Source organism: Paralichthys olivaceus, chromosome 2 (assembly GCF_024713975.1).
Source record: "Paralichthys olivaceus isolate ysfri-2021 chromosome 2, ASM2471397v2, whole genome shotgun sequence".
Classification (NCBI taxonomy): Eukaryota; Metazoa; Chordata; class Actinopteri; order Pleuronectiformes; family Paralichthyidae; genus Paralichthys; species Paralichthys olivaceus.
The window spans coordinates 14,434,295-14,456,337 of record NC_091094.1 but is presented as its reverse complement, the minus strand read 5'-3'; the positions used below and the strand labels follow the sequence as shown (position 1 = coordinate 14,456,337).

The following is a 22,043-nucleotide window of genomic DNA, read 5'->3' as shown; positions in this document are numbered from 1 at the left end:
ATTGAACTAACTCATGCAGTGCTGGTGCAAAAGGTTAATGAACCTCAGGTTTTAAAACTGGTTAAACCTCCTTTGGCATCAACAACCTCAAACAAGCTTTGCCAAAAGCTGTGGATCAGATGTGCACAACGATCAAGTGGAAGTTTGGACCTTTCTTCAAACAGACCAGCTACAGCTCAGCCATATTCTTATATGGTTAGCCATATTTAATCTGGAGTGAACATCTCTGAGCTCAGTCCATAGCATCTCTTCTGGGTTAAAGTCTGGACTCTGACTGGGCCATTCTTTGTTTCAAATAATTCTGTAGAAGCTTTATGTCAGTGTTTAGGGTCATTGTCCTTCTGCAGAGAAACACTGACATCGTCCTGGGTTTTGTTTTTAACCTCCACTGGACGTGTGTGTTTATATAACTGTGAAAAATGTCAGCCAATATGACTGTCCGATTTATTTATTTTTTTTTTACTCCTTTAAAATATCAGCAGAGGCTCTAAAATCCAGTATCAGTAGGATTCTACTAAATACAAATGAAAACACTGCATTTATAAAATATAGACAGCATCAGGTGTTTATTATTAAATTATTTGGACACAAAGATTTCATGACTGACTAATAAACACTGTAACAAAGTTTTCATCCAAATTGCTTCAAATAATATCCATTATAAAAAGATGTATTAACAGCTGGGCACGGACTGTTTTGTGTTACTTGTGCTTCTTCTTCTTGAGGCTTTCCTGAGGTTTCTGGCTGGACTCTCCATTGGTCTCTGGTACAGCTGGCTGCCAGGACAGAGGATTCTTTCTGTACATGGGCCACGGAGGCAGGGTCAACTACAGTCAAGGACAGATACAGGAAATAAATGATATAATGTTGCCTGTTTGTCATGACAGAAACATTTTGTCATCTTATCTTTGGCATAAAACACATCAATGTCCTCAAAAATGTCACATTATTCTTTCTTTTAAGTTTAAATACTGATTTCTGCTCGAGTCTGAAGTAGAACAATTGAATGTTATTGTCCTCAAGCATTATATCGATGTATACATTTAATCTTTGTTATATTGATAATAATGAAAATCATATTACGATATTATTGCTATTGTCTACAACATATAGCAAAAACTTACCACACAGGACACAGCGAAACCAGCTAAGACAATGTACACTGTCCACCCAAACTGTTCAATGATCAGACCGTACACGAATCCAATCACCTGGGGAGAAGGACCAAATGTTAACTCTATGAAATAAATATATTCTAGCAGCTGGTTAGCATGTGTCATGTTAGTTACCGCTGAGATGAGAATTACTCCTTGGAAAATCTGTTCAGCCAACTTCTGGCCTTTGTAATCCTGCAACACAACAAGTCAGTACATCAAACATGGTGGGGCAGTTTGAGCAAATGATTAGCTGCTGACATTGCATGGGTTTATTTAATTAGCTACACGAACCCCAGTAAAAACCACCTGGGTTATATGCACCCATAATATCGAGGTAGCATTAAAAGCACCGTTATGTTTACCTAAGAACCTCCAGAGTTTCACACTAAACACCACCCATCAGCTAAACGGTGGGTTTAATACGTGCCTTGGCTGCATTGGAAGACTGCGCTGGCTGGTTCCTGTTTATGAAACATAACTTTATCTAGCAGCTGTTCCCATTGTGCCCACAGCATCCACCAGCTAACGTTAGCTCGACGGAGAAGCATGGATGAAACACGGCTAGCATAACGCAGCTCCGCGTCAAGTGAGCCGCAGAGATCTTACCATGTGTGAGGGGATGGACTTGAATACGGACAACATCTTCACCCTCAGAATGAAGAAGGTAAACGCGACGAGACTTTGGTCCGAGCGACCGCAAAATGATGCACTTCAACTTCCGGTCTGTGGAAAGATACGTCGTGTTGTAAAGGACCCATCCGGGTACTCGCGGAGGCTCTAAGTTGCGTTAGCTGCGCAGGCGCACAGACGTGTAACGCACAGGGATGAGGCTGAAGCGCTGCGCTTTGTTCATCAGTGTGCTAGTTATCAGTGAAACGCTGTGTCCGCCTCAACAGCCTGGCTGTCGGAATGTTTGGCTGTTATATTTTAAGAATACAATATCACCCCGTATGTTGTGTCGTTGAAATACATTCATCGTTAAATGCGACTTATTATTATTTGTTTAGGCTAAAAACAGCGACTCTATGCGATTTTAAAATCAGGCAATCGCCGGGGCAGCCGTGCCCCGTGCAGCCGTGCTGGAGGATGAACGTGTGGATGTTGAGTTGGCACTTTGGCTTCAGTGTAATTTACTTTTCGCCGCCGTGTTTGTGGTTTTTTCTTTCGACCTGACTCCAGCTGCGCTGCGGACGTTTTGGATTCAAGCGTAGCGAACACGCAGTGAGCGTCAGCTGTGCGCAGAGAGCGTGTGGTTGTGTGCGGCTGCAGCAGCCTGGGTTCACCGCGGTGCTCAGAGGGAACTCATCCCATCAGGCTGCGATCACCAAGCACTGTCAGAGTTTCACCACAGGAGCTGGGGACTCGGATGCGGCTGTCATGACGCTGAGGAGGGGTGAGTCTGGGGATCTGCACCTCTGAGACATGTCTGCAGTGTTGAGACACTGTGGACTAATAACGGTTCTATAAATACTGGAAAACGAATATTAACTTCCAGGAATTAGTTGCTTTCACAGTCCCAGTGTTGTTGAAATTGATAGCTCACACAAAAATGAAAATTCACTCATGATCTATACTCATCATTATGTCGGTGGAGTGGTGAATGAAGTGTTTGAGTCCACCAAAAACACTTTTGAGTTTTCAGCGTTGCAAATCCAGTACAAGGGAAGTTAATGGTGACCACTTCTTCAAACGTATAAAACAACAGAAAGAAAACATAAAATGCCTCCATACTGCTCCTGTGGTGTCATCCAAGAGTCTGCAAGCTCCAACATTCAAATTAGACTCGAAATGAGTCCAGAGGAGGATATCAGAGGACATTCAGGCAAAAACATGGTGTAATGACCTCAAATTTGAATGTCTCTGCGGTTTGTTTTGTTTTGTTTGAAGAAGTGGTCACCATTTACTTCAATTGCTTTGGATTTGGCTGCAAAGCTGTTTACCCCTGAAAACCCAAGAGCTGTTTTGTGGATCCAAACAATTCACCCGCTCCTCCATCGGCATAGTGCTGAGTAGATAATGAGTGAGTTTTCCTTTTTGGCTGAACTATCCCTTTAAAATCAACTGTTCATGTGTTTCAGTAAACGTGGTCATCCTGCTGCTGCTGGCTGTGGCCTTCCTGATCATAGTCCAACGAAATCTCCTCAACCTCAGCGACTTTCTACATAAGGAAAACCCAGGTATGTTCATCTCACTACTGTGTGCCAGCTACAAATGGAGCAACGTCTTGATAATAAACTACGTCTGTGGGCCCTTTAGATGCAGGGGCGATTCTTCCCTTCGAGGCCGAGCTGTCTCCGGCCCTTAAGCTGGAGTTGGCGAGGAAAGGAGAGGAGATTCCCGTCCTCATCACTGCAGCTGAGGAGAGACTCGGTGCTGTGGTTGCTGCCATGAACAGTGTCTACCAGAACAGTAAAGCCAATGTTGTCTTCACCATTGTGACCTTGAATGACACAGTGGAACACCTTAAGTAAGACAATGCCATGCATTCATAATCATTCTACTTCCTTGAGGAGGTCAGATTTGATGTTGTCTGACACGCCCAATGTTTTTACCAACAGAGCGTGGCTTAGTGAGACCAAGCTGAAAAACATCAACTACAAGATAGTTGTTTTCAAACCTGAGCTTCTCAGTGGGAAGATATCTAAAGATCCTCAGACACAGGAGGCTGCAAAACTGGGCGGGCAGTTGACGTTTGCCAGGTTTTACCTGCCTGTGTTCATACCTGAGGCAGAGAAAGCCATTTACTTGGATGATGATATCATTGTACAAGGTAAGACTCTGGAAGGAGGAAGAGAATAAACAAGGATATAAAACTAGTGAAGATAACTATTCAGCTTCTTGTTATTCACTATTTTCACTCATTACTCTCAAAATCCTTAATGGTATTACAGGAGCCCAACAGATTGAGCCTTTCACAGACACGTGTTTATGTTTGCAAATATGAAAACTTTTATTTATTTTACAAATCCATATTATTTGGACTCTAATGGAACAACAGAAATATTTTCTGAATCAGAATGAATGATCGTGGATCGTGTCTTTTCTGTGGGATCTCAGGGAACATTCAAGAGCTTTATGACACCAACCTCAAATCAGGACATGCAGCTGCCTTCTCAGACGACTGTGATTCAGCCTCTGCTAAGGGGATTGTGCGAGGGGCTGGAAACCAGGTAGTCACATCTAGCATGAACTGACTAGTTTCAGTTATTTAAAGTTTCTGAATGTGTAGTATTTGTTAAAGAGTATTGTGAAACTTGATTACATAAATAATATTTTTCAACAGAACAACTATATAGGTTTCCTGGACTTCAAGAAGGGGTCAATAAAGAAGCTGGGGATGAGGGCCAATACATGCTCCTTCAACCCGGGGGTCATCCTCGCCAACCTGACTGAGTGGAAGAACCAGAACATCACCCAACGATTGGAGCACTGGATGGAGCTGAACACACAGTAAGCTACTCACAAAATGATTTTGTGTTTTTTCTGTAATTTCACACACATTTAATCCAGTGGACTTGTTAAGATACATTTGTTTGTTTCTGCAGGGAGGATCTGTACAGTGAAACAATGGCAGAGAGCATAATTACTCCTCCTCTCCTCATTGTTTTCTACAAACGTCACTCCAACATTGACCCCATGTGGCATGTCAGGCACCTCGGTGAGTTCTGGTCAAGAGCCAGAAAAACACAGGCAGTAGATCTAATTGATTTTACATGTGGATAACCCTCATCAATCAGTTTCATTAAGAGGACACATAATAAAATGGACAGTATGGCATGAATGTAAATGATCATAATATGGATGAACATATGCTTTGCAGGTAACACAGGCGCTGGGAACCGCTACTCCCCACAGTTTGTAAAGGCTGCCAAACTCCTCCACTGGAATGGACACTATAAGCCCTGGGGCAGAACATCTTCTTTTTCTGATGTGTGGGACAAATGGTTTATTCCAGACCCCACGGGAAAATTTCATCCTGTGCGACGACACGAGGGGGACAGCTAGACTGACAAAACAGGACCAGCCAAGTCCACAGCTCAGACCACGCATTGTGATACCTCAGGAACTACGTAAGGCCTTGTCACTAGTCAACTCTCCGTTTGAATTCTGCCATATCATCCTCTGAACATGTTAACCTGTGTAGCTACTTTTCGCTCATACAAAGCTCCCCTTATTGCTTCCCTTGATATTGCTTTAACTCTCATTTCTCAAAAATATTCTGATTAACGTTTGAAACCTGAGTGTTTTGCTTAAGAGGCATACACTGTTTTCAGTGTTTTACCCTGAGCAACATGAAGGTGTTGCACCTGAACACTGTGATATGAATAGAAATGAGTGCATCACCCCAGCCAGAAGTAATTAATCTGTGACGTCACTTCAACATCACTTTGTACGACTTTGCTCATTTTAATCTCAGCAGGTTTGTTTTCCTGCAGCAGCTGGATGGTGAACTTACTTTATTTAAATACTAAATGCCTTTTAATGTTACCTCAGATCTAATCATGCAGAGAAATTTATACCTGCTTAAAAAATGTTCCCTTCAGATTTCAGATAGTCTGAAATGTCATCATACTAATGCCTCACATAGTTAAACTCAGTTCACAACTTCCTGTAGAAAAGTCATGAATTGTATTAAAAGCACATACTATTTATCAGCACCTTGTTTTAACACTTAAAGAGTCATCTGTGCTCATAACAATTAGACAAAAGGGACTTGTCTTCCCTGTAACAGCACATTTCTCTGAATGAGCCACTAAATGAAAGTTGTTAATTTAGTTCAAATACACTAGTCAGGCTAATGGTGCCCCAGCTATCATCGTTCAGCCTTTCATTCCATTAGTGTGGTTGTTTATGACTTTATATGCAGATGACTAAGCAAACTGCACCTCAGCAGAAATGTAAGAACATAATGTTTACATTCCCATGCTTGATCCTTTGGATTTTTTTTTACATGCTGGAAAGCCTTTACCTTGCTGGTGTAAATACTTTTTTAAAGTGCAAAAATAAAACATACATTTTTAAGCAGTCATGTCTTGTGATTTTTATTCCCAAGCACCTGTAGTACACCAGTGTTTTTCAACACTACGTGTGGGCCAGCTTCCTATAAAAGAATTTGAAAGTTAAGTGAGATGATATATATATATATATATATATATATAACCTGCAAAACCCACAGCAAATACTTTGTGCCAATTTGTGGTCAGTTACCTGCTGTTGGTTGTGACCAACTTCAGACTGAGGTGGGAGTTTGGAGGGAGGTAATCAGGTGAGAATTTGTTTGGAAAAGCTATGAAAATTAATTTGCCTGCGATCATTGTTTTGATAGTGTGCAGTTGTTGTGAGTGATCCTATAATTCAGGACCACAGACAGAATCCCTTCATATCCACATCCAGTGAACAGAATGCCGTGTGACATCTTTTTCTGAAAAAAGTTCTTATTTAAATGCTCTCAAATAAAACCCTAATGTAACACAAATTGAAATACATTTTTTATGAAAATTGTAACAAGGCACTGCTTCGTCACTTGATTGACATGGAATTGTTAAGTTTTACAAAATTTCCCAAATAGTTCTGCCAAAGAAAGGAAATGATCAAACTGATCATGATATTCTTTGGCTCAGAAGTTAGAGGGAAGTCCTCTTAAAATAGAATGTCGGTGGTTCAGCACATCCAGTCTGTATGCTGAAGTGCCCTTAGGCAAAACACTGAACCCCAAATCGTCCCCACAGCTGTTCCGACAGTTTATGAAGGCTCTCTGATAGAAAAGCGCTGCATATAGATGCACTACATTATAGTTTATGTGTGTAAATGAGACTCGCGCTGTAAAGCACTTTGAGTGGTTAAGACTGGAAAAGATCGATTTACATTAAGTCCATTAACCATTTAATTGAATAGAAATATTTGCAAGAAAACACCATAAAAACTGTTTTGGGAAAAAAAGGCTTTATAGAGGATTTATTACATTTATAGTGAGTCAGCTATTTACATGATTCTGTATTGACAAGATACTGCTTATTACCCCTGGACATTTTAAAAGGAGAAGTCGGTGATTAATACATATGCACCAAGCATTTAATCTCCTGGACTGCAGACAAAACCCAGACAAACGAATTTCGATGCTATCGAATGAAAACTGTAGTCTAGAATAAAGGTCAGTTCTCGTATGGGAAAACTCCCACTGTCCTCCAGGTTTCAGCAGTTAGGGGAGGCCACCAGTTCAGGTCTGCATCCTCAGACCATGTGAGCTATTTTTTAAAGCAGTGAAAAGATGAAGCTCATTTAAAGTCCATGTTGAAGTCATAAGCGTCATCTGCTGAAGCTGCGGAGAGATTGATGTCGATGGGAAACTGCACCTTGACAGGTTTTTCTGCAAAAACAGGGCAATAAGTAAAAACATGACCAACTGTGTGCAGGTTTTAGTAGAAAAATACTTCTTTTAAAAACAGAATTTACTTATGAGTGACACCTCCTGTGGTTTCTCCGACTCTTCTGTGTTATTTGTCTCCTCAGGAGTTTGTTCAGGCTAAAAGAGAAGATGACTTTCTTTAAACACCAAAAATCATTAAAATACACAGAATCAAAAATATGACCAGCCAGCAGGATCAGAGTTGGATTAGAAGTCTTCACAAACATATCAGACTTGCGTATATGTCCTCATTTCCATGCTTTTTGAAACAGCTTTATTCTTCTTCAAAACAAACACACACTAATGTGACATCTGTAGTTACCTCATCATTCTGCACTGCTTCACGCTCTGTGGTTGTAGCATCAGGTTTTACTTCACTGATTTCACTGATGCTCAGCAGACCTGTAGTCGGCCCTTTAGACGTGAAGCTTATACTGCTGGCCTGGTTTGGACATTTCACACCTGCAAGAGCAAAAACTGTTTTCAGTTTCATTCACAGGAGTGACTCCATTTTAAACACTGCACTGACAAGTCTAGAAGCCCAGTAGCGGCAACATTTGGAATTCTGAATTGTAGAAATGTTTCTCCATCATTTTGGACCATTTTCATTACAATATTTATATAAACACAGGTTTTTGTTTTGTCAATGAACACCAAGACATTAGCAAGACGAAAAGAGGAGCAAATATCGTCTTAAATCACAGCCAGTACACTTTCCTTTCTCTCCAGCATACTAGCCAAATCTCAGCATTGTTCTGGTAATTTGGTTTAGGTGCTGCACCCAAGTCTTATAATGGAAATGAAAAACATACATCAGCGCTGGTGTACAAAAGAAGAGGCTTATAAGAGCCGATAAAATTTTGCTACACTGTCTAGAGAACTTGAAGGATGAAATCCAGACATGTGACTAATGTATTAGTCAACTTGTTTACTTAATATGCCCAGATGAAATGTGCCAAAAAGAAAAATTCAATCAAATAAAAGTGCAGTAGTTTTTACTTAGCATCACCAACTGCAGCATAAAGATCATTCATCCATCATCACTACTTCAAAACCTTGAACAGCCTCAAGTACGTTATATATCATTGAGCTGACGCTTTAATCCAAAGCAATTTACAGTAAGTGCAGCTAACCTTGAGGATAAAAACCCATAACAGCAAGAATCAAGTAAAAACTGAAAGTGCTACATGTAAGTGCAACTAATATTATTTGATAAATTGATTTACTTCAATAAAACTGGACCTAATATTTGTTAGAATAATTTAAACTACATGTCTGCACCTTTCAGGCATTCTTTGTTTCCTGTTTCCAGTTTAGTCAGGTCCCAACCATTCTTCATCTCAGCTACCACAGCGTCAGACAGGTACGAAGGGAGGCTCTTGTTCTCTGCTGCCTTACAGTGGTAGCTCATCTTCGCTCTGAGGAAACGTCAAAACAAATGTTTTAAAATGACATGTCGCTCTCCAGACTCTTATTATATTTATGTATTTCCAGGCACTGTGTTTGGATCAGAGTTGGATTAGAAGTCTTCATACTGAAGTCCAGATTTGCGTTTTGTCCTCATTTCCACATTGATGCACTGCAGCAGCCTAATTTTCAAAAAGTATTTCGGTCAAAACAAACTCACCCTGTCCATTCAGCAAGGAAAGCTGTGGCTGCATGCTCTGTGTTAGCGACTCCACCCTTCTGCAGAAAACCACGCTTCTTGGCAAACAAGGTCAAAAACTCTAGAGAGTTTCTGAAGTCTGGCAGAGTGTACTGAAGCATGATCTGTGAGAACACCGAGTATAGGTTACTTTAAATACCTTTATCATTTGAACAGAACAACCAGACCTTATGTTGCACATCGCTCTCAAGATGGAAACACTTCCTACCTGGGACTTGTCACACTGTTTGAGCAGAGTCCTGACGGCCTCCAAAACTGTCTCCTGGCCCTCCTCCACCTGCAGGCTCCTCAGGGCCATAGAAGCCTGTGAGTTGGATGGCGATGCCAAGACTCCGGGGCTGTCTATTAGCTTCACATTCTTCGTGATGTGCACCTCTTGCATAGATCTGCAGAGTTGGAGTTAACATGTGATTATGTGGAAGGGAGTGAAGCAAGTAAAAAACACTGGACATACACACTTGAAGGTGTGTGTGTGTGTGTATGAGAAGTGTCCCCTCCAGATGATGCCCACCTCACAGTTTGCACAGTCACAAAGTTTCAAGGTTCACTTTTGTGAAACCAATTGTCATCTGGTCATGTGATAGGACTCCACTACTTTGATGCTACTCAGCTCTATTGTTGCTTTTAACAACAGTCATGTCCTACTAATTATTGATAACTACTATTTTACTAATTGGAGTATTTCATTTATTGAATGTGGATATCACCGCTCATGCATGTATATAAACATCTGATGAACTCCTGGGTTTTACACTGAAATAAGGAAAGGGAACCTGATCAGAAAATGATGTTAACAGTGTGTGTCTGAGCACTAACATTAGTAACATCTACTGCTACAGAAATCCTGTGTGGAACAGGAAATGCTACAGTTGTGATGAGAGCTTGTCTTTTTATGCCTGTCACTCACTTTGTGATTCCCCTCTTGACTCCAGCGTTACAGGCCAGGATCCCCTTCATACTGTTGATCAGACTACTCTTCCCCACATTAGGAAAACCTGAGGGTAAAAAACACATTTAGATATCTGTACATATGAAGAGAGCCAAAGAAACCAGAAAGAATATAGTTTGCCTATTTTTCAGAGGTCCATCAGACAGCAAAGGAGTCATAGTGCTCGCATAAGTAATATCAATAACAATCTAAATCCTCTAGTGATAGTATTTGATGTCTAAGAGTCACTTTGTCAAGGGGGGAAATGTAGTTTTAGACTGTGGAAAATTGTGCTTACCAACTACACCCACTTTGAGTGAAGCATCATTCTTTGTGTCAGTAGCGTAACTTGAGAGAAGCTCAGTGAGGCAGCTGCTTCCAAAACATGCTGCTGCTCTGGATCTGTCGATGACTTCGTTTGAGGCCACAACCCTGCTCTTCTTAGCTTTCTTAGGAAGACAGAACCAGATGACAGATCAGTGGAAGTATCTTCCACAAATAAACACTGGATCAATGAGACGGTGAAGATACTGGAAACATATTTTGGTTTTGTTCACAAACACACACATCAGCTTTGTTTTGACAAAACTGGTAAATAATGTGGTTTGCTTGTTACTCTTGGAGGTTATAACCAGTTATAACAGCACAACAGAAGCTGCTCAACCTTCTCAGTCCTCCATATTTAACTGACATACAGACACATTGAAACTATTATTTATGAGTCATGCAAATTCACCTTATCTGCATTCTGTGAATTCATTTTTACAATTGTTTGGACTAAGCTCAATAAAGAGGTCACGTTAGTGAACGTATTTAAGCAATGGGCATGAGTCAGAATTCATTTTCTAACTCAATTTGGAAATAGTACTTAAAATCTTCCAATCAATTATTTGACATCTCACTCATTTGCAAAAATAATTAATAAATAATTCAAACTCTGACTGCAAATATATATATAGAGATTTTAGATAATATGAATGGGGGATGAACATGTATTTATCAAATAAAAATGTATTAACTTCTGATGAAATGAAGGCTTTGTTATGAATGCGTTCCCACCTGAGCAACCTACAATTTAGACAGAGTTTCAACATCCATTCAGTATTTCATAGTTTTTGAAAACATATTTGTGAAGTGCACCTCCTACCACTGTTTTGTCCTGAATCTGTGTTGATGCTTTAAACAACACAACTGGAAACTCCTTTTGTAAACACTGTATCCACCTCTCCACATTCTCCTTTGGCACAAGATCTACAATACAGAAAACCCAACAAGAAATACATGAGTTAAAAGTACAGTCAATCTAGTTTCAATAAAGATTTACAACAGGCCACACACATGCTAATGTGTGTGTTTTACTATGACCTGACACCATCTTATGTCTATTTACCTATTTTGTTTAAAACTAAGAGTAGTTTCTTGTTGCCGTCCCTCTGCAGCACCGCCTCCTCCAGCTGAGGACACCTGTACCCCAGAGGATCACGAGCATCGAGGACTTGAATCACCACATCAGATGCATCAATCACCTGAAGAGATGGAGATCAGATTAAGCAGTGATAGATGAGTTTCTACAGAGAACTAAGGCAGTAAAACACTGACCAGGCCGGGGAAGTCCTACCTTATTTAATTCACTGCAAAGGAACTGTTTTGAACTCCTGTCTGGAGCCTGTGAATTCTTCCCATTCTCCTGTGTAAACAGTACAACAGATTTAAGTTGGTCAACATTAAAATCTGGTTTCACAGATGTCTGTAGACTTATCCTTTTACCTTCCGAGTCTTCTTGGCATTGGGTTCAGTTTCTTTACTTGCAGAATCCTTTTCCTTCTTCCTCTTCTTGGCTCGCTCTTCTTTTACCACTTGTCTCTTTTTCTCCTTTTGTTCTTCAATCTATCGAATATCAAATCATTTTCAAGAAGTGAACATTAGGAATCTAAAACCCAGTGATCTTGTTTCGTAAAACCACTTCATGATGGTACCAACCTGTAGCCTCCTCTGCTCTGCCTCCCTGAGCACCTCCTCTTTGAAGGGAGCACTGCTGGGCACTCCTGGGTCCTTCTTCACTCGTTTGCTCACTCCTTTCTTCTTTAACTCTTTTCTGAGCTTCTTGTTGTGCTCCCGGACCTAAATATCAAACCAAGGGATGTAACTCAGCTTCTTGTGGGCATTACAATGAACTGCGAACAGAAACTAGCAGCAGAAAAATCATTCACACAATACTCCTTTAAGTTTTAAACGTTAATCTTCAGATCGTGGTGGAAAGTTGATGTTTAAATATAGTCAAAGCACTTACCTTCTTCTGTATTTTATAACGTTTGGAACATGAGACACGTTTGCTCGCTTTCTTTAACTCTGGAGACACAAAGAGAAAACGCACGGGAGTTGAAAAGCTGGCTAAAGCTAATGCAGACCAAATAGCGCAGTTAGCACTTATCTTATAATCTAGATTGATAAACCAAACAATACAGCCTCAATATTTCTCATCAATAAGTTTAAATAGTAATGTAAGCTCTATACTAGCGTGTTAACTCACTTGGTCGCTTCATGGTGCTGCTGTAGATCTGCCAATGTGACTGAGACTCTCACACGTGGTGGAGTCCACGAGTATGACGTTTTGTCACTTCCGCTTCTGAGGGCGCGGAGCTGATGCTGCGCCACCTGCTGAACCGGAGTGTGTAATGTAACTACGGATGGTGATGGTGCTGTAATTTGATTTTTATAAAATGAAAACTCCTCTAAACAACAACAACAATAACAACACTGCATAATATTCTTAGCTAACTTTACATTAAGTCGAAAGAAGAAAAGCAGACATTGTGAGTTGAACTTTTAAAAATAATTTAAAGGCATCTTTTACTGACTTGTATACATAGAAATGTATATATGTATAATATCCTAATATATAGCATTAGCAACATTATTTTAATAGTATTTTAATATACATTATCTGTAAGAATCTTCTATTGCATATATATATATAAAGTGACATCATGTTCATTTTTATATCTGAATGATTTTAGCTGATCATATGTATGATGCTTTGATATTGTTATTATCATATCATTATGTCTGAACACCTAATTAGGGACAATGACAGTAAAAATCTCTCTTGAACTCTCAAGTTCAGTTTAGTACGACAGGACTTCTCCACACATTCCCTCCCTGTTAGAACTGCTGCCATTCGGACATTGAGATCCACCACCAACAGGGGTTACCTCCATCACCTCCATCACAGCAAAGACTGGTGAACACACCTCCAGAGACTGAGGAGTACCCAAAACACTGACAAGTTAAGGACTGTTACAAATAGCAACTCACACACACTTCACCCCCAGGGAATGCAACTGCAAACGTTTCAATATGATATTTTAATCTTGAGTCCTCTTAATTTAATTAAGCTCCCCACTTATTTCTTTTTGTTATTTATTATGTATGTTTTACACCAAAGCACATTCATTGTATGTTGAAAACCTGAAAACCTGATGGTGATTGTAGGACATAGAAGATAAAATATGTAACCACTTCATGACTTTATGAATGCAACCTTTAGCATTTGTGTCAGTATGAGAGCAGCAGGTGTTATTATATATAATATTAAACTATATTCTGACAGCTATGTGTGATCTATATATGATATTACACTATATTCTGACAGCTATGTGTGATCTATATATGATATTACACTATATTCTGACAGCTATGTGTGATCTATATATGATATTACACTATATTCTGACAGCTATGTGTGAACTCTATATAATATTACACTATATTCTGACAGCTATGTGTGATCTATATATTAAGGTTATAAACAGCATATATACTCTATTGTCTGTCCACATCAACCGGAGTGAACCGTGGGCTTGGAGTGAACCCATCCCTGCCCAGCGAGGGAGGGAGGGTGTAAGTCGAGAACGAAGAAGAAGGAGAAGAAGAAGGAGAAGAAGAAGAAGAAGAGAAAAGTCCGGGTCACGTGACTGGGTCGAGCATCTTTTTTTGGTCCATCTTGGATACCAGCAGCAGCCCAGTGCATCCCAAGAAAATGACCAAACTGCAGTTTTTGAACGTCTTCCTGACTGAGCGCCTCATGCTAGCTGCACAGGAGATCTACAAGTCAGTGGAGGACACGATCCTGGAGTACCAGGAGGAGATAGCGATCCGGGAGCGGGAGAACGACCATCTGAGGCGCAGGCTGCGGGACGCTGGGATTGAAATATGGCCAGGTTAGCCCCGCTCGAAGCTAACGGTGCTGGTTCGTGTTCAGTCAGAGTCTGTGCGGTGGTGGAACTCCAGCGGCGGCGCACCGGACACACTTAACAACAAATAGTCCCACAAAAAACATCGGCCCACTCCCCCACAAGAGTTCACTTTAGCCGCTAGCGAGCTAGTTAGCCGCTGTTGTTGTGGAGCGGCTAGCGCGTTAGCAACCTTTGTTCGTTAGCCGGTGAGCTAGGTTAGCCCACTAGCTAACAACCAGAGTTAGCAGTCAGCTTCACATGAATTTCCTCGTGTGCTGACGGAGTGATTGTTTCCACATCGCAGTTTGTTTGACAGTGACAGATGCTGGTGAACACTGAGCAGCATGGAGGCGCCATCTCCTAGTGTTGATCATTTACTCTCAGTTGAAAAGTTCCCCCCATGAAGACCCACGTCTGAAGCTGCTGCCATCAGTTGTGATAGTAAATAATACTGTATTTGTGTCCCTAAGAGAATTCCTTTAGCAGTGTCACAATCAAAGTGTTAGGTGCTGTGAGTTCATGTAATGCAACACTCATGGGTCCAAGCCGGTGAATATTAGATACAGACATGACATTCAGTACTGTTGACTAGCAAAAAGTTGCTGAGGGTTTTTGAAAGTGTTTACAGAGGGACAGTAACATTTCAAACACGTCTATGAAATATGCCATCAACCACCATTGAAGTGCCTTTATGCACAGTAGATGTGGTGTATCTCTGCTTTTCAGTTTCCTGGTGACAACACATGAGTTTACACATGTTTTGTTTCACCACAGCTGTGATTATGTTCTGATGGTGAGTCCAGTGCTTTGCTCCACTGATAGAGAGGTGTTTAACAGAAGGATGCTTCATAGGACTGGGCGATAAGGTGATATAAAGTTGTTATGATGGATTTTATTGTCAATATACATAATTATGAGAATCGTTACGTTATTATTTCTTTTAAGTTTAAAGATCGATTTTTGCTCCTGAGTGAAGGTTGTGGTTTTAAACTCTTGATAAATAGTAAATATTTTACTAATCTGAGGTAGAACATTTAAACCAGCCATTATATCAATACACACTGAACTTTTGGTACAGTATATATTGCTATCTGCTTTTGTGGAAAATTATATTGCAATAATTATAGTTATTGTAAAACACCCAGCCCTAATACTGCACATGCTTTGGAGGCTTTGCTGTAGATTTACAGTGTCTAAACTTGTGCTTAACTACAATTAAATTGACGTCTAAGTCCATTTTGATAAATACATACAGTCATATTCTTCAATTCTGTGGAGTGCAAGGGCCTTGTGGCATATCACACCATGGACACATTTGTGTTTGCTACTGTGGAGTTCAATTTGATTTTAAAAGTTAAAAAACATGCACATCCGGTAATAAAAAATGTATGGGTCAGAACGCCTAAATGATGCTTTAGACTAAACATTTTCAACTGAACCTCTTCTTCCTTCTGTTGTATTCTTAGATCGTCCATCCATGGCGCTGTTGGAGGAGGAGGATGGTGAGCATCCCAGGCGCGAGTGGAGTCCCAGCATGGGGCATGAGGAGCGTATTCCAATTCAGATCAAGGATAAAAGAGATCTCCGGGCCAACCAAGGAGATGATCAGCTTCGGGGGCACGGCTCTTGCAGCACACCAGAAAACATGTTCACTCCTCCACGTGTTGGAAATGAATACCCCCAGGACGGCCCCCACACATCCAACATCCCTCAGAGTCAGGGTGTGGAGAACAGAGAGAGGGATCCCGGCTCCCGTGGCTCCTCCAGGCATGTGAAGGCGGAGAGCGGAGGAGGCCACAGAGGCTCGACTTCTTCCAACAGCGGTGCCCAGCCTCTCGCACCGGTCAACCCAAACTGCTCAAATGAGAACAACATTGATATTATAGGCGTGGACAATGGAGGACAGATGGTTGGTGCTAAGGGAGCTGGAACTGCAGCTAGCAGAGCACAGGCCTCTCACATGCGCAACCCAGGAGCCAATGCCGTGGACTGCCCCAATCAGAAATCCCCCCTACAAGCACACATGTCATCTTTCTGCTGCAAAGTTTGCGGTGAGGCATTTAGTCACGTCGGCCACTTGCACGTGCACGTACAAGTGCACACACGGGAAAAACCATACCGCTGTGGTGTATGTGGGAAATGCTGCAGCTCCTCTGGGAGACTCCAGGAGCACCAGCGTAGCCACACAGGAGAAAAACCATTCCGGTGCCAGATCTGTGGGAAGGGCTTCACGCAGATGGCTCACCTGAAGGTCCACATGAGGATCCATACGGGGGAGAAGCCATACAGCTGCCCCGTGTGCGGCAAGTGCTTCAGCCGCTCCGACAAAATCAAAAGGCATCTCCAGACCCATAGCCGTGAGGGAACGTATTTCTCAGGGCAATGATGCAAGTGTGTTATTGAACAACCCAGTTTGTGAATCATATTGATGTGGGAAACTTTTCTACAAAAAGCTAAAATTGCTGCCACCGAAGCTTTTTTTTTTCTTACTTGTGTCCAAGTACTAGGGATTCTGCAACTCTTGGAGAAAGATTTTTTTATCTATCCTAATACTTCTCCACGCCATAGTTCCATAGTAGAATTTGTATTAGCCAGTTTAGTGAGTCATTTACTTAATTTTGTACCTGTCTCAGAGTATTAAATCTCCAAGACACACTTTAAGTTGTTAGCTAGCCTTTTGAATAACCTAGCCTTTCCTTAGTCTTCTAAGTAGCATGATGAAGTCTTCCACACATGCCTTGAAACTGAGATGCATTAAGAAATGCAACAATGTCCAGCACAGTCACTTCATTGCTACAAAGTTTCAAATCTGCAGCTTTGACATTCATCTCATAAACATTATTTTAGGACCTGAGATTAAGAATGGGTATATATATATATGAGAAATCATCTACAGTTTCTAACTCAACTAGAGGATTGGCAAGTAAAGCCTGTGTGTTATCTGGATTAGTCTAATACTGCCAATAGGTTTTTGTTTTTAATGTAGCAATTTTATCCAACAAAAAGATAGTGAAACGCCCCTATAGACCTTGGACTTGTTTACAAGGAGTCTGATCTCGCACTTGTCTCCGTCATTACGGTTGTTTCTTTTTCTTCTTGGTGCTGTTACATTGTTGCAGAGCTGAATACTGCCATCTCACATCGTCAGTGCTTCACGTTGTCCACTGAAACCAGGACAAATCTATTGTGAGACTGCGCCACTATTTTGTGAAATAATGTGACATTTTGTAAAATACCACTCAGTCTACCATACACTTAGGAATATCGTGGTGTCTTTTTTATTTTTGAAATGACATGCACTATGGCATCTATCCGAGACAATGCAGAACTTCACTCTACAGTAGGGCCATACAGTATTAGCTGAACATATCTGTTGTATTTCAGGGGTCTCAGATTTGTCCTGTGTTGATTTGATGATGGAATTGGGTACTTTCTCTGCCCATCCCATTTTGACTCCACCCTCCCCAAACAATAGACCCTACAGTAACCCTTCTCCTCTCAGGACTAATGCTGCATTCATAACACAAGGGCATTCCAAATATACTAACCTCTGACTTCATACTGCTATCACACGAGTCAGAAACTCAGGGTTTGGGAGTGTTTCCCCATTGAATTAATCCCTGCTTATAATAAAGATGAGCAAAACAAAATGAAACCTTCAGACTGTGTCAGATCTCAGTTGTTGCTCAGGATGCCAAATCCTGGCCAAGTTCTCCATCCATGTGTGATGAATGCAGCATGAGACGACTACAGCATGTCCTCACAGCTGACCAGCAACCTTTCACGTCTTCTCTCGGACAACTGTACTTCCCCCTGCACACACACACACACTCACGCGCTCCACACAGTGTTGTATCATTGCATATTAAATGTTATTTTTTAATAAAGTAGTCATTGAGTATCCATTGTTATTGCCTTGTATTGTGTGTGTGTGAACAAAGCCAACTTTAAAAGTCAACTATGAAATGGATCTGATGATACTTGAGTGTGATCTGCAATCTGTTCCACTGTTACAGAATGTAGAGATTAACTTATTTCTTTTCATTAATTATTCATCAGAAAGTTCATTAGATGCATATTGAACTGTATTGCAGCTACTAGATTAAAACAATTGATGTGTTTTGATGAAATAATTAAATATAACAGAATTCTGAGAAGGTTTTCATGAGAAAATTAATGATAATGATAATTGAATCTGACTCAAAATCCCAAGTGCAGCTCTAATATAGCTGAGTCTGAGATCACTGAAGCAAACATGACCTGCCTGTGTCATTTGATTCAGTTTTATTTGCTTTGGGTTTGAAACATTTGGACGTACTTGTGTAATATAGATGGTGTTTTTTGGCTTATCGCAGGAACCTCAAGGATTTTGAGCTATATCGATAATTAAGAAAAACGTGAATTCAACACTCTTCTTCTGCAATTGAGTCCCCTGCTTCCTCAAAAATCCCACAAATATTCAATCTAGAGTAAAGTCGTCAAACACACCATGTATTTTGACATTTTTGGTGCATTGCCAGAGTCCACTGTGTGTGTGTCGTTCTGTAGTAACATATGCACAACACTTGGTGGGGGTCTTTCCACATGAGTTAAATGACCTGTCCCCTGTCAACGAGCAGGTCAAAATTAAAGGAGATGTGATGATCTAAACTTAAAATTTAATTCCATCGGGATATTTTTTAATTCCTCAATCTGTGTAACTGTAAAAACATAGATGGCTCTACATTTATACCTCAACTAAAAGGAGATCAATTGTTTGTAAATGAAAAAACTAACAATGATACTTTTAACACATTATTTACATTTTTGGTCGGACCACCTGAAAACTTACAGGGTGATTACATTTCCCCAATCACCGGTAATCATATCATTAGCCTGGTGTGCAATCAGCCGCCACAGTCAGATGTTTGAGCATCACTGTTGATTCTTCTGTCTTGACCACTTTCTTTTTGCTAAAGAAGAAATGTCAGGTCATGTCTTTTACCTCATGACTCTGTGTCTGTCATCTTTTGAGAAGCCCCCCCCCAAAAAAATTATGCTTCTTTCAAAATTGCACTTTAATTAGATTAATTAAAGACTTTTAATTGACCATACATGTGAATATGAAGGATCGTTTATCCCTAAATGTTTGGTCGTGCAATATGGTGGCGACCTGCCCTGGGTGTGCACTCGCTGGGCTTGGCTCCAATCGACCCCCCTCAAAGAATATATATCTACATTTTAAAATATTTTTATTACTTATTTAACTTTGGATAATTTGCTGATTTGCATGTGGAGATAAGTAATTGTGAGTGCGTTATACATTCACGTTTGCCTACCATTGAAATATCAGCATCAGTATCATTGTGAGTATCACTGAGGACAGTTTCCTTCTGGACGGTTTCTTGATGGAAAGTGCTTCCAATAGAAACTGATTACAACAATCTTATTGCAGTCTGATAATATTTTTGGACGCAAAATGAATAAGGGGTTTCAAAAAGCAGTTATGTTTTAAATTCTATTTGTAGCTTTGCCCAGACTTCAAAGAAGAATGTAATAATAAAAATCAACATTCAATGGAGAACATGAGCAGCAATAATGAGAAATAAAATGTTACTGCCTGCAGCTACTGGGATGCTCTACTATCGCTGCATGCATTTTGTAAAAGGGCCTGTGTAGACTGACAAGGACATTTAATCCGAAACGGCTCGAGGAACACACAGTGGTTTCATAATGAACCATGAATGAGACATTTTGATCAATCACCATGTTCTTAATATCTAACAATAGCAGAGAGCATCTATATTTCATAAGTAAGGGAGGTTTTCACTGTCTGACAGCTGTTGGTTGATTAAGTGAACAAGGATAAGATTTCTCCAGAGATTTCATTCAAATGTTAATCAGTCTCCAGTTTTATCATCAGAAGATGGCAGCTCATAACCCAGAAGGCTGGCACAAATATTAAGTTTCATAAATTTGGTAAGTGGCAGTGGTGCGTGGGGACTTTTACACAAGACAAGCTGCAAATCTAATTAATTTCTATTATCATATATCAGTTCTGTGGCAACTGTTGCTTATCCTGAGATGAAGCTTGTTCCCAAACCCCCCCACCCCACCATTACATATTGACAAACCCCCCAGTTTTATTACCGATTAAAATTCCAAGATTTCATGTGCAATGAAATATCTTGACATGTGGATTGATGATGAGTTATTTCCTTGTGAAAATAAAAAATGATCTTGTGGTCCAGGTGGGAAAACCTGATGTCTCTGTAGATGTTTTCATTTCCCAGCTGTCTCTGGGAGAACGTTCACAAGTCAGCTGAAAGAATAATGATTCATTTTGTCACACCTTACATATCCTGCAGCTTTTGGCTGACCACACATCGATCTGTTCTTTACAGAGAGGAGACGGCCGGATTACACCTGTATCCGTACAATCCCACTTTTATCTGAAGAAACAACACTTCTTCTAAAGGACTGTAAAAATGAAACCCTTTAATTTATGTTAGATGGAGCTGAGGTGATTTGAAGACCAGTGACAAGGATCCTCCAGGAGTAATCCCTCCTCAGTAGACTCAGTAGTGGGCCGTCATGACACACAAGGCAAATGATGACTCAACCATTAAAGCTAAAAATAGACATCAATTAGAACGATATAAGTGGGAGCCATATCTCTCCTTATATGTAAGAATACATTAAATGATATTGGATTCATCTTATAATTTACTGGTCTCTTGTGGCTGTAAAATGCTTTTGTGTAGCTAGGTTGGTTAGCAGTTGTTGGGTCGGTTTGAAGTAAGTGGGCCAAGTAAGAATCCATTAAGTTTTCATTTGTATCTGGATAGAGAAGCAGTTCTAGGAATTTCATGAGGGGACTGTTGGGCCTTGGTGGAGGTGTACTGTTTACTGAATGTCTTTCTAGTTGGTTTGTTCACAGGACACTAACACAACACAACTGCTACAAAAATACAAATTCAGTGTTTTAAGTATTTAAGAGTTAAAGTTAAAGCATAGTTAATGTTTTCTTTTTTGGGCAGATGTTTACAGGAAAATTACCAGCACCTAAGTCCTTCACAGTAACACTGGGCCCAGTCACACAGAAGCAAATGACAAGCAAATATCGTGGGTCAAAGTTCACCAGTACACCAAAGACACTCCACAGAAAGCCATGCTGTGATTTGACATGCCACGTGAAGGAGGAGGTGAAGGTTCACCACTAATACATACATTCACGTATGTGTGACTTTGCCTTTAGAGTTGAGATAAGGTGACAAAAATAGACTGTTCACATCACTAATACAGTATTACTTTACACATTGTCTCACTTAAAGTGCAACTGAACACACAGTGGAGATTAAAAACTTGGTGGTTGTGTTTCACTCCCTGATTTTGAGCAAAGTCTCCTGTGCTGTTAAGAGTTGTGGCTTTACACTAATACAATTTGCCATGTGGACTAATTACTATATATAATCTCTGGAAAAATCCATAATCCAGCATTACAGGAAATTAATAGGATTAAAGACCTAATTTGCAAATCTTCATTTTCCTCCACTTACTGCCAGGTTCAGGAAAGAGGTGGGAATAAAATCTGTAGAAATTGAGTTGCTCGAAGGTCTTGCAGAGGTGAATAAAATGAAAATGTGATGAAATAATGAGAACGGAAAGAAAT

The 22,043-nt window shown here is 40.4% G+C and overlaps 4 protein-coding genes and 2 non-coding genes across 7 annotated transcripts; 2 read left to right on the top strand and 4 right to left on the bottom strand.

Moving 5' to 3' along the window:
• Nucleotides 1-538: 538 nt before the first annotated feature.
• spcs1 (signal peptidase complex subunit 1) lies at nt 539-1,977 on the bottom strand. The gene is made up of 4 exons (XM_020087054.2): nt 1,764-1,977; nt 1,290-1,349; nt 1,125-1,211; nt 539-827 (listed from the first exon to the last, which is right to left on the bottom strand). Exons 1-4 carry the CDS (start codon nt 1,797-1,799, stop codon nt 702-704), a joined length of 309 nt encoding a protein of 102 aa, XP_019942613.2. The 5' UTR covers nt 1,800-1,977; the 3' UTR covers nt 539-701.
• On the top strand, nt 1,967-6,182 carry glt8d1 (glycosyltransferase 8 domain containing 1). The gene is made up of 8 exons (XM_020087053.2): nt 1,967-2,550; nt 3,236-3,334; nt 3,414-3,624; nt 3,716-3,927; nt 4,215-4,327; nt 4,441-4,607; nt 4,703-4,815; nt 4,978-6,182. Exons 1-8 carry the CDS (start codon nt 2,535-2,537, stop codon nt 5,160-5,162), a joined length of 1,116 nt encoding a protein of 371 aa, XP_019942612.1. The 5' UTR covers nt 1,967-2,534; the 3' UTR covers nt 5,163-6,182.
• Nucleotides 6,183-7,083: 901 nt separating this feature from the next.
• gnl3 (G protein nucleolar 3) lies at nt 7,084-12,826 on the bottom strand. The gene is made up of 15 exons (XM_020086272.2): nt 12,688-12,826; nt 12,448-12,506; nt 12,138-12,278; nt 11,925-12,044; nt 11,776-11,844; nt 11,548-11,683; nt 11,305-11,408; nt 10,456-10,606; nt 10,137-10,224; nt 9,438-9,615; nt 9,191-9,333; nt 8,845-8,981; nt 7,886-8,025; nt 7,611-7,680; nt 7,084-7,524 (listed from the first exon to the last, which is right to left on the bottom strand). Exons 1-15 carry the CDS (start codon nt 12,698-12,700, stop codon nt 7,433-7,435), a joined length of 1,641 nt encoding a protein of 546 aa, XP_019941831.2. The 5' UTR covers nt 12,701-12,826; the 3' UTR covers nt 7,084-7,432.
• On the bottom strand, nt 9,059-9,132 carry LOC138406064 (small nucleolar RNA SNORD19). The gene has a single exon (XR_011239728.1). It is a non-coding gene; the product is annotated as a small nucleolar RNA SNORD19 (small nucleolar RNA).
• Nucleotides 10,753-10,836, bottom strand: LOC138406070 (small nucleolar RNA SNORA47). The gene has a single exon (XR_011239734.1). It is a non-coding gene; the product is annotated as a small nucleolar RNA SNORA47 (small nucleolar RNA).
• A 1,270-nt stretch (nt 12,827-14,096) lies between the features above and the next one.
• Nucleotides 14,097-18,295, top strand: LOC109629389 (zinc finger protein 8-like). 2 transcript variants are annotated; one of them, XM_020087118.2, is made up of 3 exons: nt 14,148-14,377; nt 15,167-15,258; nt 15,859-18,295. In XM_020087118.2, exon 3 carries the CDS (start codon nt 15,870-15,872, stop codon nt 16,776-16,778), a length of 909 nt encoding a protein of 302 aa, XP_019942677.1. In that variant the 5' UTR covers nt 14,148-14,377; nt 15,167-15,258; nt 15,859-15,869; the 3' UTR covers nt 16,779-18,295. The 2 variants fall into 2 exon arrangements, with proteins under 2 accessions (XP_019942676.1, XP_019942677.1); XM_020087117.2 differs by lacking the exon at nt 15,167-15,258 and having other exon boundaries at nt 14,097-14,377.
• Nucleotides 18,296-22,043: the final 3,748 nt, after the last annotated feature.